Genomic DNA, 16,197 nt, shown 5'->3' on the forward strand with positions numbered 1-16,197 from the left:
AACGAAGCTCAATCTGCAAAGTCTAAATTTAGGCAGAAGAAGAAGGAAAGGAAGGAAGGAAGGAAGGAAGGAAACCCTTGGATCCCTGTGGTGGTGGGGGGATGGGAGGGAGGTGGTGCAGGAAAAGGCCTGACCTGGGTCACCCCAGCTGCCCTGTATGGGCCTGTGGGCACATGGGCAAGTTCTGTCTGGCTACCTCCCCCCACCCCAGATGGGGTCTGGCAGAGAGCAGTTCCAGCTATAGCAGCTCTGGGACCCCTCCTGCCTGCACAGGTCAGGGCGCTTCCACTGATGGTTCTCGGTCATCTCCCCCATTCAGGACAGTGGCGCTGGGTACCACCTGCGGGCTGTGTGGGGCACAGAGGAGGCATGTGCTGTGGGGATTTTGCAAGGCCCAGCTGGGATGGGAGGGAGGCTGGGTTGGGTCAGGGGCCAGACACGGCGGAGAAGGCAAGAACAGTACAGGCCACAGTGGCTCCAGATCAGGGAGTTTATTGCTGACATGCAGGAAGAGTCCCCCATGTAGTACAAAAATATGTCTTTATACAAACTTTTTGTGATTTTTTTTGTTTTGTTTCTTTACAATAGGACTTCTCTCAGCGTTGTGTGTGATACCCAGTGAGGGCAGACCCATCCTCCTCTCATTTGCTTCTCCAGAAATGTAATCAGACACAAAGGTTGACCTTGGAAGGGACCAGTCTGTCTGATAGGGCTTTGCAGACCTGGAGGATATTGCTTTGAAAAGGAGGAGAAAGACCACACATGGAAAGCAGGCCTGAGGGGAGCCTGGGATAGGCCCTGGCCAAGCCTTAGACCCTCACGGGAGGACAGTCAGGACTGGGAACCCCCAGCTGGCCTGCATTTCTGCTCCCTCAGGAGACGTTTCTTTATGAAATAAATATAGAAAAGAGGGCATTCCCCCACCCCACGGCACATTACCTTGGCCCTCAGTGGCTAGACTGCGGCAGATGCAGAGCTCAGTGCTCAGGGGGAGTAAGTGCTGGGCTCAGGTGGGCTCCCACAGACCCACTGAGGCAGAGGCATGAGGTGCCCAAGTGCCGGATGGGGGCATGGGGAAGAAGGGGCGTGGGCAGCCCTGCTACTGCTGGCAAGAGGTGGCCCCATTTTTTCCAGATGGGGAAACTGAGGCACAAGGAGGTTTGGGAACTTGCCCAAGGTCACTCACAGTGAGTCAGCTTTTTGGGGGTAGGAGGGCAGCTCACTCTGGGAACATAGCCGCCTTCCCACTAGGGAGCTAGCGGAAAGGACCCAAGGGCTGCCTGGAGGGACACTCAGCCTCTCTGAGGGCTATAGGGATAGGCCTCTGGGGAAGGGTCTCTGCTTGGCATTGAGCAGGGCCAAGTCCAGTGAGGGGAAAAGGAGGGCATTCTGGTGAGAACAGCATTTCTGGCAAGATGGGCATCCACTTCAAAATCTCGGCTCAATAAGGGCAGCAGGGCTGTTCTCGTGCCAGGCAGGGCAGGGTCCCCCAGGCTCTGTGGAGGACCCTGGCCAGGGTCTGCTGGGAGAGATACCATGTCTATTATGAGGCAAGGGCACAGGGGAGGAGATGCCTCACTATCCTCTGAACACAGCCTGGGCAGAGAGCTGCAGGCAGGGCCACGGCAGGTACATAGCGCTTCCTGGCCCGACTACTGTGCCCCCTTCACATTGCAAGTCCACGTTACCTCGGTACCACAGTGAAGGATGGAGAAGGAAACAGGGTTAATGCGTGTGCACAGCACCTCAGAGAAGCTACTGAGACAAGAGAAAGAGCCAGGTCTAGAAAGGCCTCCCTACCACCAGAAACAGGAACTGGTGGGCTGAAAGCAGACAGAGGCCGGCAGGAGGGCTTCTCCGTGCCTGGGGTGAGGAGGGAGCCCATGGTGGGCTGGGGACAGGGAGTGGCCATGGACCAAGCCACCTAGAGATGGGAGAGAAGTTTGTTATAGTAAAAAAATAAATATATTTGAATTCGGCTTAAGATGAGGTGAAGGTTTTCCAAAGCTTAGACTGAGGGGCCTAGGGTCAGGAGGGAGGGAGACAGGCTGGGCAGGGGGGCCCAAGGGAGGAAGCAGGGCGCATGGTGCTCATGTGGGGCCAGCAGCGAGCTGCATTCTCAGCTTATTTGGACTGTGGGGTCAGGCCAGGGTGGGCAGGTGGGCTCCCTCCTCCTCCCTTTCACTCAGTCCAGAGACAGCATGGTTAAAGAGACAGAGGTAGATTAAAACGTCATGATTAAAAGCAGATTAGTTATCTAGGCTTCTCAGATTTAAAAACCAAACAATCAAGCAATCATCCCAAAAGGTAGCTTTGTGGTACCTCTGCTGACCCTACGTGTGACCTGGGCTGTCCCCATCCCTGTCTTGTCCCGATGCAGCCGGGAGAGTCCAACACTACAGGGCCCAGCCCTGACAGCCAGGTCTTGGGCCTGGGGCTGGAAGAGGTGGCGGTGGTGCTGGTGCCTCTGGTTGAGGCTGCTATTTCCGCAGGTAGCGCTGTGCCAGGATGGCTGTGTCCAAGGAAGTCATGGGCTGTGCGTCATGGCCTAGCCTTCGCACCGGCGGCATGCTGCCGAATTGCCGCTTGGGCACCCAGCTCCGGGCCTCGTGGATGGAGCTCTTCTCTTCAGCCAGCAGCAGCTGTTGGCGCATGTAGTTCTCAAACTCATATTGGGAGCACTCCTCTGTCACCTTCGCCTTAGAGGCCGAGGGGGAGGGAGAGAGACAGACAAACCAAGATAAAGACAGAAGAGCAGACACAGAAGGGCGGGAGTGAGAGCTGGCAGTGCAGCTCCCCGCGGCTTCTCTTCCCAGGGCAACCGCCTCCCTGAAGCCCCCCGGCCCACCCAGACTTGCCTCATTGGCTGCCCCCCTGGGCGTCATACAACAGGCTCCAGTCCCTGATCTGCCTTGGGTCCCTCTTTCCAACTCATTGACCTTGGGAGAGGTCACATTACCTCGGAAGCCTTAGCTTCCTTACCCCTTGCAGAGGTCCTCTGTGCCTGAGGAGGCTGATGCATGTCAAGTGAGAGCAGGGCCTCCGGCCGGGTGCTCAGCACCTGGGTAGCCACATATGCTGGGCTGAGCTCTCTGGCACAGGCCAGGCAGATGCTCACAGAAACTGATGGTCACGGGAGAGGGAAAGCAGGGCTTTGAAATCAGACTTAGGTACTTCTAAGCTGTGTGATTATGGGAAAATCACTTCACCTCACTGAACTTCAGTTTCTTCTTTTATCAAACTAGGCTAAGCACATAGACTACAGATGCCTGCTGTGAGGACTGACTGGCTGTGCTGCGGGCAGGAGCTCAAGGCATGCTAGTGATCATTACTTTAGTGGCTGCACAGCCCAGAAAGGGTGGGAGCTAGAGGCGGTGAGGACTGGAACTCTTTTCTCAAGGACTAGGAGGCTAAGCTGCTGTCCCAGGAATAGTCCTGCCTGGTGCTACCTGCCCACTGCTTGATGTGGAGCTCCAAGGTGGGCTGGGAGGGAAGGTCCTTCCAACATCCCAGCCCCAGCCAATCCCTGCCCTCCAGGGGGCACCCTAAGATCACCCACCAGCTGCTGCCTTGCACCCAAGGCCTCTTCCCCCAGCCCCAGCCTAGCACTTCCTATAGTGCGAGGAACAGGGAGGAGAGAAAACAGGTAGAAATGAATCATCTAAAAAATGAAAAGCAGGAAGAGTAGAGACAACCCAGTGAGTCAGAGCGAGGGCACAGAAATGTGATGTGGGCAGGAGGAGGAAGCCAAGAAGGCCAGGCTGGGGCTCCCAGGAGCTGGCTGCCCGTCGGCTGCCCCACAGGCCTCTCAGGCTGCAGATTTCAAGCTGCATCAGACCCAAGACAGGCCTCAGGCTGCTCAGGGTGAGGAAGAAGGCCAAGGAAGCCCTGTGGCCTGCAGGGAGCTGCCATCTTTGCCCCTGCCCTGCATGTCCCCAACTCACCTCCTGGGAGCTGTCGGCATTGCTCACTTGGTCATCGATGTCAGGAACCACTTGCAAGGGCCCGCTCAGAGATGACAGGGACTGCCTGCAAGGGAAGAGGACAAGTCAGGCTGGCTCCAGGCAGCCTGAGAGAGGCCAAGTCACTGGTCCCAGACTTGGCTGGAGTCAGACCTGGGTTGGGTTCCTGACAGGACTGACTGGAGTACTGGACTGCCTGCTGCAGTCAGAGAGGTGGTGCCCATGCCCGGGTTGCCATGGACTGGCACGTAGGAGGTGCTTGGCCCTGACCTCTGCCTGCCTCCTCCTGACCTTGCCTTCAGGGAGAATCCAGAAATTTGTGCCTAACAGAGAAATAGGCTGAGTGCAGGCCACTTTTCTGGGCAGGATGGGCAGAGCATCTGAGAACCGAGCCTTGCCGGGCCTAGTGTCTGTCCACTTACCATGATGCAATGATGGCACTGAGAGCCTCCAGGACAGCGGCAGCAGCCAGGCGCTGCTGGGGGTCGAGGACCAGTAGTTTCCGAATGAGACACACGGTGTTCTCAGAAACCCGCCCGTCCCTGACACAGGGAGAGAGAAGGCGGCTGTGCTGCTTCCCTCTCCTCTGCCCCGTCCAGTCCCGTCCTGTCCCGTCCTGTCCCATCCCATCCCATCCCAGGGAGGCAGGACTCACTCTGGGATGGTGTACTCGGCAGCCTTGATCTTGCGGAAGAGCTCCTGTGGGATGCTGTCGTAGAAGGGGAACTGGCCGTACAGCATGGTGAAGAGCACCACACCCAGGGCCCACATGTCGCTGGGCTTGCCACGGTAAGGCCGGCCTGGGGGCAGACACACAGCACGCTCAGCCCACAGGCCCACAGTTCCACCTGCTAGCCTCCAGTGTGCCCAGTGAGACAGTCCAGCTTGTGCCTGGGCTTGTCCCTTCCCTGCTCCTCAGGAGACCTGGCTCCATAGGACCAGGACAATGCTCCACCGTGGCAATCACGCTGGGCCCACACCCCTGCTCGCTGCACCTGCCCTGCTCACCTGTATCGTCTGTCCAACTAGACTGTGAGACCCTGGAAGCCAAGCCTGGATTGGCTGTCCCAACGTCAGTAACATTAATAATCTTGTAGAAGAGATAAGTGGCTCAGGCCTGGCTCTGCCACTCCTACCCTCATCACTAGCCCCTTGCCCGCCAGTTTCCTTCACAGCACTGATCACAAGCTGCAAGTGTCCCCTCACTTCCTTGTCTGTGACTCTTGTCTCCCTCACTAGAAGGTAAGTGCTCATGCAGGCACTTTCCTGCTGTGTTCACTGCTGAGCCCCAGTGCCTAGCATGGATCTGGGCATTTGTTAAATGAATGAACCTCTCTGTGTTACAGTTTTTGTTTTTGTTTTTCCCTTGAGACAGAGTCTCCTGCTGTCACCCAGGGTAGAGTACCGTGGCATTAGAGTTCACAGCAACCTCAAACTCTTGGGCTTAAGCCAGCAGTTCTCAACCTGTAGGTCGCAACACACAGGAACTGTATTAAAGGGTTGCAGCATTAGGAAGGTTGAGAACCACTGCTTAAGCGATTCTCTTGCCTCAGCCTCCCAAGTAGCTGGGACTACAGGCGCCCGCCACAACACCCGGCTATTTTTTTGCTTGTAGTTGTCATTGTTGTTTGGTAGGCCTGGGCTGGATTCAAACCCACCAGCTCTGGTGTATGTGGCTGGTGCCCTAGCCACTTGAGCTACAGGTGCTGAGCCTGTGTTACAGTTTTTTAATCTGTAAAAAGAAAGTGCTGTCACCAAGTGGGAACTCAGTTAAATGTCCTCCCCTTCCTTTTTAACCAAGTACCCACTTTGTGACAGCACTGGAAGAAACGCTTTTATTTCATTAACTGTCCTCCATGGCTCATAGACACTGAGGTCCAGGGATGTTCTTTGTTCATGTCCACACATCTCTAAGTGGGCCCACATCTGACTGTACAAGCCTACTGCTCTCTCATTTTTTAGGGCAACCTGTCCATCTTCCCATCAGCGATAAAGTGTCTCTCACGTGCCGGCCACTGTCTGATCCACTCCCCCAAACACAAAATATTTGGACCACTGAAGCCTTTCAAAGCCTCTGCCTTAGTGCAGTCCCAATAGGGTACAGTAGCCCAGATTCCCAAACACGACTCTGCTCTCTATGGGTGAGGCAGAGACGCTGCCAGGCACCTGAGTGTCATCTCTCTGGGTGCCAGACTGCCCAGGCAACTAAGATCCCTCCTCTGGGTTCCTGTGCAGTGAGCTGTTCAAGTTGCAAAGCCCACTGGGTAGCCAAGCATGCCTTTGGGACAGGGGCACTGGTTCTGACTGTCTCACTGGGGACACTGGAGGTCAAGCAGCTTCACAGAATGGGTGCACGCAAAAGCTCCAGGCTTAGGGAGTGGCACTACTGTCCTCTGCACATGGGTAGCCCTGGCTCCCCAAAGAACCTGCAGCTGGGGGAATCTTCTAAAGGGGTTGTAATTGCTTATGGCAAGTTATAGCAGCCTGATCCCCAGGTGGAGGTTTGACAACCTGGGGAGAGGCCAGTTCAGCCCCTGCAAGGAGAGGTGCACATTTGTGTGTAGTGGGGTTAATGGGCCCTGCAGACAACCCCAAATCTTCCATGTTGAAGGGATGGGAGCTGGCATAAGCCCCTGGTTCCCTAAGAGGTGGGGACCAAATAGACACAGATTTGGCAAAGACAAGGGTAAAAGGGAAGGAAACAGGAGACACGCAAAAAGAGAGACTACAATGAAACAGGAACACGAGATTTATGGGAGACAGCCCTGGAAAAGAGCTGCTCATTTCCTAGCTAAGACTTTTTTTGGGGGGGAAAGAGTCTCAACCTGTTGCTCTGGGTAGAGTGCTGTGGCATTACAGCTCACAGCAACCTCCAACTCAGGCTCAAGCAATCTTCTTGCCTCAGTTTTTCTTTTTTGTAGAGACAGAGTTTCAGTTTATTGCCCTCCGTAGAGTGCCGTGGCGTCACACAGCTCACAGCAACCTCCAACTCCTGGGCTTAGGCGATTCTCCTGCCTCAGCCTCCAGAGTAGCTGGGACTACAGGCACCTGCCACAACGCCCGGCTATTTTTTTGTTGCAGCTTGGCTGGGGCTGGGTTTGAACCTGCCACCCTCGGCATATGGGGCCAGCGCCCTGCTCACTGAGCCACAGGCGCCACCCAGGTTTTCTATTTTTAGTAGAAACAGGGTCTTGCTTTTGCTCAGGTTGGTGTCGAACTCGTGAGCTCAAACAATCCACCCACCTCAGCCTCCCAGAATGTTAGTATTACAGATGCAAGCCACCTTGTCCAGCCCTTAGCTATGACTTTAGACAAGAGATATTATCTTGGGTGGTGCCTGTGGCTCAGTGGGTAGGGCGCCGGCTGCATATACCGAGGGTGGCACATTCGAGCCTGACCCCGGCCAAACTGTAACAAAAAAGTAGCGGGGCTTTGTGTTGGGCACCTGTAGTCCCAGCTACTTGGGAGGCTGAGGCAAAAGAATCACCTAAGCCCAGGAATCGGAGGTTGCTGTGAACTGTGATGCCATGGCACTATACCAAGGGCAATAAAGTAAGACTGTCTCTTAAAAAAAAAAAAAAACAAAACCAAACCTCAGTTTTTCTCATCTGTAGTAAGGGGACTTAGGATATTTGTCTTACAGAGTAGCTGTGCTGTTTTATTTATTTATTTTTTTCTTTGAGACAGAGTCTCACTATGTTTCCCTTGGTGGAGTACCGTGGTGTCACACAGCTCACAGCAACCTCAAACTCTTGGGCTTAAGTGAGTCTCTTGCCTCAGCCTCCCAAGTAGCTGGGACTACAGGTGCCTGCCAAATGCTCAACTATTTTTTTTGTTATTGCAGTTGTCATTGTTTAGCAGGCTTGGGCTAGGCTCAAACCTGTCAGCCTTGGTGTACGTGGCCAGTGCCCTACTCACTGAGCTACAGGCGCCAAGCCAGCTGTGTGGTTTTTTTTTTTTTTTTTGTAGAGACAGAGTCTCACTTTATGGCCCTCGGTAGAGTGCCGTGGCCTCACACAGCTCACAGCAACCTCCAACTCCTGGGCTTAAGCGATTCTCTTGCCTCAGCCTTCCAAGTAGCTGGGACTACAGGCGCCCGCCACAACGCCCAGCTATTTTTAGGTTGCAGTTTGGCCGGGGCCGGGTTTGAACCCGCCACCCTTGGTATATGGGGCCGGCGCCTTACCCACTGAGCCACAGGTGCCGCCCCAGCTGTGTGGTTTTAAAAAGAGAAGGCATGTCATGTGCTTATTACAGTGTCTGGTACTTAGAAATATGGTCACAGGTAATAAGTTTATAATTTACTCATTCAATTGTGTATTATCTGTCTTATCTCCACTAGAAAGTGAGCTCTATGCAGCCAGTGACATTTGTCTGCTATTGTTCTGGGCATCCAAAGTGTCTTGAGCAGAAACTAGAACCTGGCAGACTCTCAGTAAATAGCAGTAGAATGAAGAATGAACACCTGGAGTGATGGCAATGACATGCAGATCTCGGGTCCAGGTACCTGGTGGCTCACACCTGTAATCCTAGCACTCTGGGAGGCTGAGGTGGGAGGACCAGTTGAGCTCAGGAATTCGAGACCAGCCTGAGCAAGGATGAGACCCATTTCTAAAAATAGCCAGGCATTGTGGTGGGTGCCTGTAGTACCAGCTACTTGGGAGGCTGAGGCAAGAGGATCGTTTGAGTTACTCTTGAGTAACCCCAAGAGTTTGGGGTTACTGTGAGCTATTATCCTATTATCCTAAGGCACTCTACCAAGGGGAACAAAATGAGACGCTGCATCAAAAAAAAAAAGAGTTGGAGACCAGCCTGAACAAGACTCCATCTCTACTAAAATTAGAAAAAATTAGCTGGGTGCTGTGTGTGGCAGGCACCTGTAGTCCCAGGTACTCAGGTGGCTGAGACAGGAGGATCACCTGAGCCCAAGAGTTTGAGGAGCTGGGCTGACACCATGATACGCTACCCAAGGTGAAAGAGTAAGGCTCTCTCTCAAAAAAAAAAAAAAAAAAAAAAAAGAAAGAAAAAGAAAAGCAGGGCTGGGCGTGGTGGCTCATATTTGTAATCACACCAGCACCTGGGAGGCCAAGTCGGTGGATTGTCTGAGTTCACAGGTTAGAGACCAGTCTGAAGCCAGCGCAAGACCTCATCTCTAAAAATAGCCAGACCTTGTGGCGGGCACCTGTAGTCCCAGCTACTTGGGAGTGTCTAAAAATAGCTGGGAGTCTCTAAAAATAGCCGGGCATTGTGGCGGGCACCTGTAGTCCTAGTTACTTGGGAGGCTGAGGCAAGAGAATTGCTTGAGCTCAAGAGTTTGAGGTTGCTGCGAGCTATGATGTCACAGCACTCTATTTTGGGTGACAAAGTGAGACTCCGTCTCAAAAAAAAAAGAAGGTGGCGCTGCGGCACAGTGAGTAGGGTGCTGGCCCCATATACCGAGGGTGGCGGGTTCAAACCCAGGCCCGGCCAAATTGCAACAAAAAATAGCCGGGTGTTGTGGTGGGTCATGTAGTCCCAGCTACTAGGGAGGCTGAGGCAAGAGAATCACCTAAGCCCAGGATTTGGAGATTGCTGTGAGCTGTGATGCCACAGCAACTCTACTGAGGGCGATAAAGTGAGACTCTTTCTCTATGGAAAAAAAAAAGAGAAAGAAAGAAAAGAAAAGAAAAAGAAAAGCAGGCGGCACCTGTGGCTCAAAGGGGTAGGGCGCAGGCCCCATATGCCAGAGATGGTGGGTTCAAACCCAGCCCTAGCCAAAAACTGCAAAAAAAAAAAAAAAAAAAAAAAAAAGCAGACCTTATCAGGGCACACACCCAGAACTGTTTGATGGCTTCCTTTCACAGGTGAAATAAAGGATGACACTTCTCAGCAGGGCCCACCTCTTTGGCCTCTCCTTGCCCCAGGCTCACTCTCTGAACAGCCAACTGCTATTCCTCCATTGTGCTGTGTCCCTTAGCCTCAGCCCAGTCACACACACCTGAGAAATTTCTAGTTCTCCTTAAGCTCACAACTCAACTGTCATCTCCTTGAACAAGTCCTCCAAACGCCCTTTATGGGCTCTCACAGAAATCTCGTCCTTTTCTTTCCAGCACTAGTCTCAGGCAGTAACTGAACAGGCATAATGTCTTCCTCCTCCACTAGACTAAACATTTCATGGCAGAGGTACAATACTGGTTTGGGACACCAATGAAGCCCCAGCACCCAAATCAGGGCCTGCCCACAGACATGGTTTATCGAATGAATGAACACACACGCACACGCACCGCTGAGCACATCAGGACTGATGTAGGCAGGGCTTCCCCTCTGGTCCTTCAGCAGATCCCCCTCGCTCACCAGATGCTTGCCGAGGCAGAAATTGGTGATGGTTATCCGATGCGTCCTAGGGATAGGAGGCAGAGAGAACAAACCTGAGTTTCCAGAGCAATGGGCACCAGACACAAGGACGGTACCTCCTTCAGGACAGCCCTAGTATTGAACAGAGCTGCACTTCTCACCAGAGGGTGAAGCAACAGCCTCCATCCAGAGGGCAGGAGGACTCAGGCCCAAGTCCTTTCCTGGCCACCTGCTGAGCTTGTCCCAGCAGGGATCTGTGTCATTCCTAATCACCTAAATGATAAAGTGAACCTCTCCAGAACCTGTCACTCTGGCTGAGTCAGGGAGGGGGTGTACAGATTAGGGCTTAGAACAATGTTCAAAGATTTCCCCAAATAGCCTCACATAATGTTCTAGATTAGAGTTACGCAGAAGTGTTCAATTCTCCCTGCTCACATGTGAGGAAAACAATCCAACAGAGGAGATTGGCTTTAAAGCCCTACTACCCCACACTGTGAAGTGACCAAAGGGCAGGACCCTCGCCTCCTGTGTCACCTCCCTGCCTCACTTAGTCCCACAACCACAACAGAGGAGGAAACAGAGCAGCCATGTGTGTCTCTTTGGGGAGGAAATCCAGCACCCCAGGGCCCACGGGGTGCTGCTGAGCCTCACTAGGTGCAGTCTGCACATGCGTGGCACAATGTGGGAGCTGGTCCTCCATTGTGTCCACCACACAGAGACACAACCCTCCTCTCTTAGGGGCCCTGGGTCTTTCCAAGGAGCCCATGCCCCTGGCCTGCTTCCAATCAGGACAGCCCAGGGTGGAGAGGAGGGAGCCTGAGTCATCCCAGTAATTCTCTCCAGCCTGACAGTCCCTAGTGGTTGACAGGAGTGGAAGCCAGCACAATTGTCACAGCTTGAGAGCAACAGCACACCCAAACTTAGTCACCCTCTGCCTTCCCAACAGCCCACTTCAGGCCAGAGCTTGCCAGAGACCTTGGCAGTGGAAGGATGGCCTGGATCTTTTCTGGGCAGTTCCAGGTTAGCATCACCTCCTGTCAGCAAGTGGAACCAGTGGACAGCACAAACCTCCTGCTCTTATGAACAGAACTTCAGCTACCTTCTCCTTCATGGCAGGGGTGCCCACACTGGTACAGATGCAGGGGTTGCTGGTAGCAAGGCGCCCCACTGCTGGGGCCAACCCACCCATGTAAACCAGCAGCCTGAGACAAGGCAGCTGCAGGGGCCCGTGTGGTGGGATCTCTAGCCTGACTTCTTACTGCAGGTGATGTGGGGCCTACAGAGGAAACATGGGACGCACAGCTGGGGGTGAGGGGCGGCTGGCGGTGGTGGTGGTGGTGGTGCGTGCAGTGCACATTTCCTCACTGTTCCTGTTCAGGAAAGAAATTCTGTGAGGCAGGAAAGTGGGAAGTGGGGTTTCCCAGCACCAGTTAGCTGGCCCTTCTCTAAATGAGGTGTCGGGTTCAGCTTGTTCAGTGCACAGCGCACTTGTCCACTGAGGACCAGGAAGGTGAAGGCTCAGGAGGAGGACATGGCCCTTGTGGAGGCCATGAGGTGGAAGAATGTCACATACTTTGAGGAACTGAGAGGAGGACGATGAAACCGGAGTGAGGGTGAGGAAGATGAGGTGATGGTGAAGATGTGCTTCCCTCGTGTTGGGGGCTGCTCCAAGCCCTTCACAGGCACTAACTCAATCTGTAAGACCATCCTCTGAAGGAGTCATTATTACCTTCATTTCATAGGATGGGAAACTGAGGCATGGAGAGTTTAAATCGCACAACTAGGAAGCAGCTAAGCAGCAGTCTGGTCCCATAGCCTGTGTTCTTACCCTCTGCTCCTCTGCTGGGGCAAGGGACGACAGTAGCTAGCCTTGAGTACAGGCAGCGGAAGCAGACAGACCTGTATCTGAACTTTGCTTCAGCCACTCATGAGCTCGGGCAGATGGTGTGACCTCTCTAACCTCCATCTCCTTACTGAGGAACCAACGGCAGGGTCTCAGGTGTGGAGGAAGCTCTCAAACAAAGCCTGGCACACAGATGGCTCTGGTGGAGCACTGGCTGTATTACCCAGTCAGATGAGAAAGGCCCCCAGCCTCACCACGCCCCAGTGAATGCTGAAGGGGATAGGGCACTAACAATAGGAGCCTTGCAGGGGCTGGAGGAGGAAGACGGGCCCTGAGCTCCCCACCTAGAGACAGGCTCAGCAAGCTATCAGTGCACAACTTCTAGATACGGGGCCCGCCCTACCTGCATCAGAGCCTCCTGGCGGGATTACCATGCAAGGCCCGGGCCTAGACTGCCTACATCAGAAGTGCTGGGGGTCAGAGCCAGCTACAGGCCCTGGAGTTTGAGGTCCACTGTGCCAGGGGACACATTTTCTATTTCCAAGGAGAAAGCAAGCAGCAGGGGCCTGGTCTTCACTGGTGCTCTCCAGGCTCAGGGCTCAAGGCCCCCAAGACACCATCTATACTGGGCTGGGGCCCACTGAGAAGGATAGCCCACTGCAGAGGGCAGGGCACTGTGAGTTGTTGGTGAGGCCATTCGGCCAGCTTGCTATCTCAGGGTTCCCTGGGCAAGGCTAGACTGAGCTCTGGGTAGGTGGCCCTTTCCCTTTTTACTCCATCTGGAAAGCTCTGGAGCTACCTCTGGGGTTCCTTGCAAAAGCTTGGCAGGAAGCAGTCCCAGAGAACATGGTTTCTCTGCCTGAGGGGAGCAGGCCTGTCTTGTCAAGACTGACACTACCTGGCTGAGTCAGGCACCGGCCTGACAGATGCCGAGGAGGTGGCCCTGGGGCCAGCTGAGGCCACATTGCCATGTTGCACGCAGATACAGAGAACAAACTGAAGTCACGTGAATGAGACAACATGATAGGGAGCTGGCTGGTTCCAAATGCCTGTAGGCTGGATGCTTCCTGGAATTCTCCATCTGGAACAGCAGGCACAGTGGGGGCGTTTGGTCCAAACCAGGGCCGGATGCTCCAGAAGGACCCACGGCAGAGGCAGGGGAGCTTCTGTATACTTCAGGGAGGTTCTGGGCAGGCGGGAAGGGGGAGGACACGACCAATCTGGGAGCTCAGGTGATACTGAGAGTTCCAGAGTCCACCCTTGGGTGCCACTTTTGTCCCTTGGGAGATCCCCTTTGGCATCACCCTTGTCATCATCAGCTGACAGCACTAAAAGCTGATGCTCACTGAGCACTCAGGGCAGGCCTGAGTGGACTGGTTTCATTCACTTCTCCCTACGGCCTTGAAGGAGATTTTCTCACTGTCCTGTTTCAGATGAAGCAGCTAAGGCACAGGGAAGTGAGGGGACTTGCCCAAGGCCACAGGGTTAGTGGGCAAGGGAGTATGAATCTGCACTCAGGACTGACAGCTGCCGGGTGCCCAGATGTATCTCTGGGAAGTGCTCCAGCCCCAATGGATCTTTTCTTCTGTTCCATCAAAGCCGACTCATCCCTGGTCTGTACTTCAGACTCTGCCTTGACCTAGAATACCACAGACTGTCCCTCTTGGAGAGGTGTGAGGCAGGACAGCTTTCTGATCCCTTCCAGGAAATGCACAATGTGGACAAAAGCAAGTACCCCAGAGAGGACCCGTCACCACACTGGGATGAGGGGTGGGAAAGCCCCCTCTAAGTGGCCAGGCACTTTGGGGAGGCCAATGAGGAAGAGTGTCGTGGCTCCTAGGCACCCTTCCTCACTGGCTGGCTGGGTGGAGAAGCTGGACATGGGACCTCAGGCTGCCTCTCACAGAGGAAAGGCTCTGAGGCGCAGCACATGGGCGGCTGACAGTGGATTTCCCCAGGAGCTGCATCCAAGAGGCTCTGAGAGCCCTTTAGCTGTCTAGGGGAATTCTGCTGGCAGAGGGCTTGGTGCAAAACAAAGGCCAGTCTGTCCTTTACATTCCAAGTGGAAGCATGGGCTCTAGTGCCTGTTCAGGCCCGCCCTGTCAGCTGCCAGGGAAATCTGACCGGTGGGTGGCCTGCGAGGCAGTTAGAGCCCCAAAGCACAGGCGAAGGGTCTTAGCAAAGGATCACACGCCCATCCAGAAGTGGACTGCTCCAGCTCTGAACCTTCCATGTCACTGCCCTGAATATGGGACCGCTCAGGCCTCTGGTCTGATAGAGCAGAAGCGCCATGTGTTTCTCCCCCAACAAATGCATTCTGGAGGTCCCCAAGGCTCCAGACACTGGGAGGAGCTCAGGGAAGCATGTGGGGGTATGGGAGTCAGTTTCCTGGATTCCAAGCCTGATGCTGCCACTTCTTTGCAGTGTGAATCTCTTGCTAAACCTCAATTTCCTGATCTGTAAAAGAGAGAAATCCTAGCACTGAACTCCTAGGACAGTGTTAGGATACAACAAGATAAGATAATTCCAGCTGGGTGTGGTGGCTCATGCCTGTAATCCTAACATTCTGGGAGGTCAAGGCATGTGAATTGCCTGAGCTCATGAGTTGTAAACCGCCTGAGCTAGAGAGAGACTTCGTCTCTAAAAAAAAAAAAAAAAAAAATAGCCAGGCGTTGTGGCAGGTGCCTGTAGTCTCAGCTACTTGGGAGGCTGAGGCAAGAGAATCATTTGATCCCAAGAGTTTGAGGTTGCTGTGAGACTGTGTCTCAAAAAAAAAAAATAAATAAAGATAAGATAATCCCAGGGAGGGCACTTAGCCTGGCAATGGAGTAGCTGATGTTCTTTTCTCATCTCATGAGAAGACCCCACAAAGGACCCCGTTTCTGAGGCGGTCACTGAGAGGTGTTAAGCAGATGAATGCACACACCAGCGTAGCTGAGCTTTCAACTCCACCCCACTAACGAGACTTTGCTGCCTACTGCCAGGGCGAGAGGCAGGTGGGGCTCGAGGGAAGTGCACCGAGTCTCTGCAGGGCAGGGGCAGGCCTCCTGAGCACTGGCCCCACTCGCCCTGTGCTCCTCTGCTACTGGAGCTCCAGGAGTCTCTCCACAGGAAACGACATGGTCAGCTCTGATGGTCACACTCTCCTGCCTGCCACCACTGCCCAAGGGAGCGGGAGGTGCACAGCCCCCTGGGAGTCCCAGACCCCCCAGTCTGGTCCTGGCAGGAGGAGGCAAGGGCAGTGAGGGACAGAGGGAGGGGATGTGTGTCAGCAGGGTCGGCTCTGAGTGAGTCATACTTTGGCTATGACCTTTGGGCTGCCACAGTGTTTTCCTCCTTTTCTAGGAACTTGGTATGTAGCTGCCTACCCAAAAAGAAAGGAGGAACGGGAAAGAACTCGCAGCAAACCTCACATAACCCCCAAAGAGAATTTCAGATTCTCACCCTTCTCTTTATACAAAGCAGGGCGAGACTGTCGGTGCAGCAGCAACTCTCCCCGGGACCTCTCTGTTTTGCGGCCCAGGGGCAGACAAAGGCCTCTAGCTTGTCTGCTGGCAGCTCCAACCGGAGTTAGGGACTGGCATGGTGAGTGGGAAGGGCTGGAGCTTTTCCAGGAGGGCTTTCAACTGAGTGAGGGTGAAAAGGGGCTCCCAAGAGTGCCTGAGGACACACAGGGAGCAATGTGTCTCTCTGCACCATACCGCCCTGCCTCCTCCAGAGCACCCATGACTCAAGTGAAAGGCAGCCAGAACCTCTGCCCCAAAACACAAAAAAGGGGATTATTGGATTAAGGATATGTAGCCAAGATGCTGGATCTGAGTGAGGTATCAGTGCTCTACAACCTGAGAAACGAATGCACACACAGACACAGCAGGTGGCTACAAGTATACTGTCATACTCAAGAGAGGTGCGACCTCCCGACCATATTCCTGGAACCTAGGGTGTGTGGAGAAGTGAGAGTCAGAAGCAAACTCACCAGCGACACAAAGGCCAGGAGTGTTGGTGTGGTTAGTAGGCAGGATTCCGGCTGTGCGTTCCCGTGACAACCCTTGGGATGCT

The 16,197-nt window shown here is 54.0% G+C and overlaps 1 protein-coding gene across 2 annotated transcripts in view; it reads right to left on the reverse strand.

Annotated features, from left to right (window-relative positions):
* Positions 1-476: 476 nt before the first annotated feature.
* The window catches only part of STK40 (serine/threonine kinase 40), a 51,591-nt gene continuing 35,870 nt past the window's right edge, over positions 477-16,197 (reverse strand). For both annotated transcript variants that reach the window (XM_053576381.1, XM_053576380.1), the window contains 5 exons: positions 10,226-10,341; positions 4,618-4,762; positions 4,385-4,504; positions 3,945-4,029; positions 477-2,699 (listed from right to left, as the gene is read on the reverse strand). In XM_053576381.1, the coding sequence (XP_053432356.1) occupies positions 2,481-2,699; positions 3,945-4,029; positions 4,385-4,504; positions 4,618-4,762; positions 10,226-10,341 (685 nt within the window). In that variant the 3' untranslated portion in view covers positions 477-2,480. The remainder of the gene's footprint in view (positions 2,700-3,944; positions 4,030-4,384; positions 4,505-4,617; positions 4,763-10,225; positions 10,342-16,197) is intronic.

Source organism: Nycticebus coucang, chromosome 22, assembly GCF_027406575.1.
Source record: "Nycticebus coucang isolate mNycCou1 chromosome 22, mNycCou1.pri, whole genome shotgun sequence".
Taxonomy (NCBI): domain Eukaryota; kingdom Metazoa; phylum Chordata; class Mammalia; order Primates; family Lorisidae; genus Nycticebus; species Nycticebus coucang.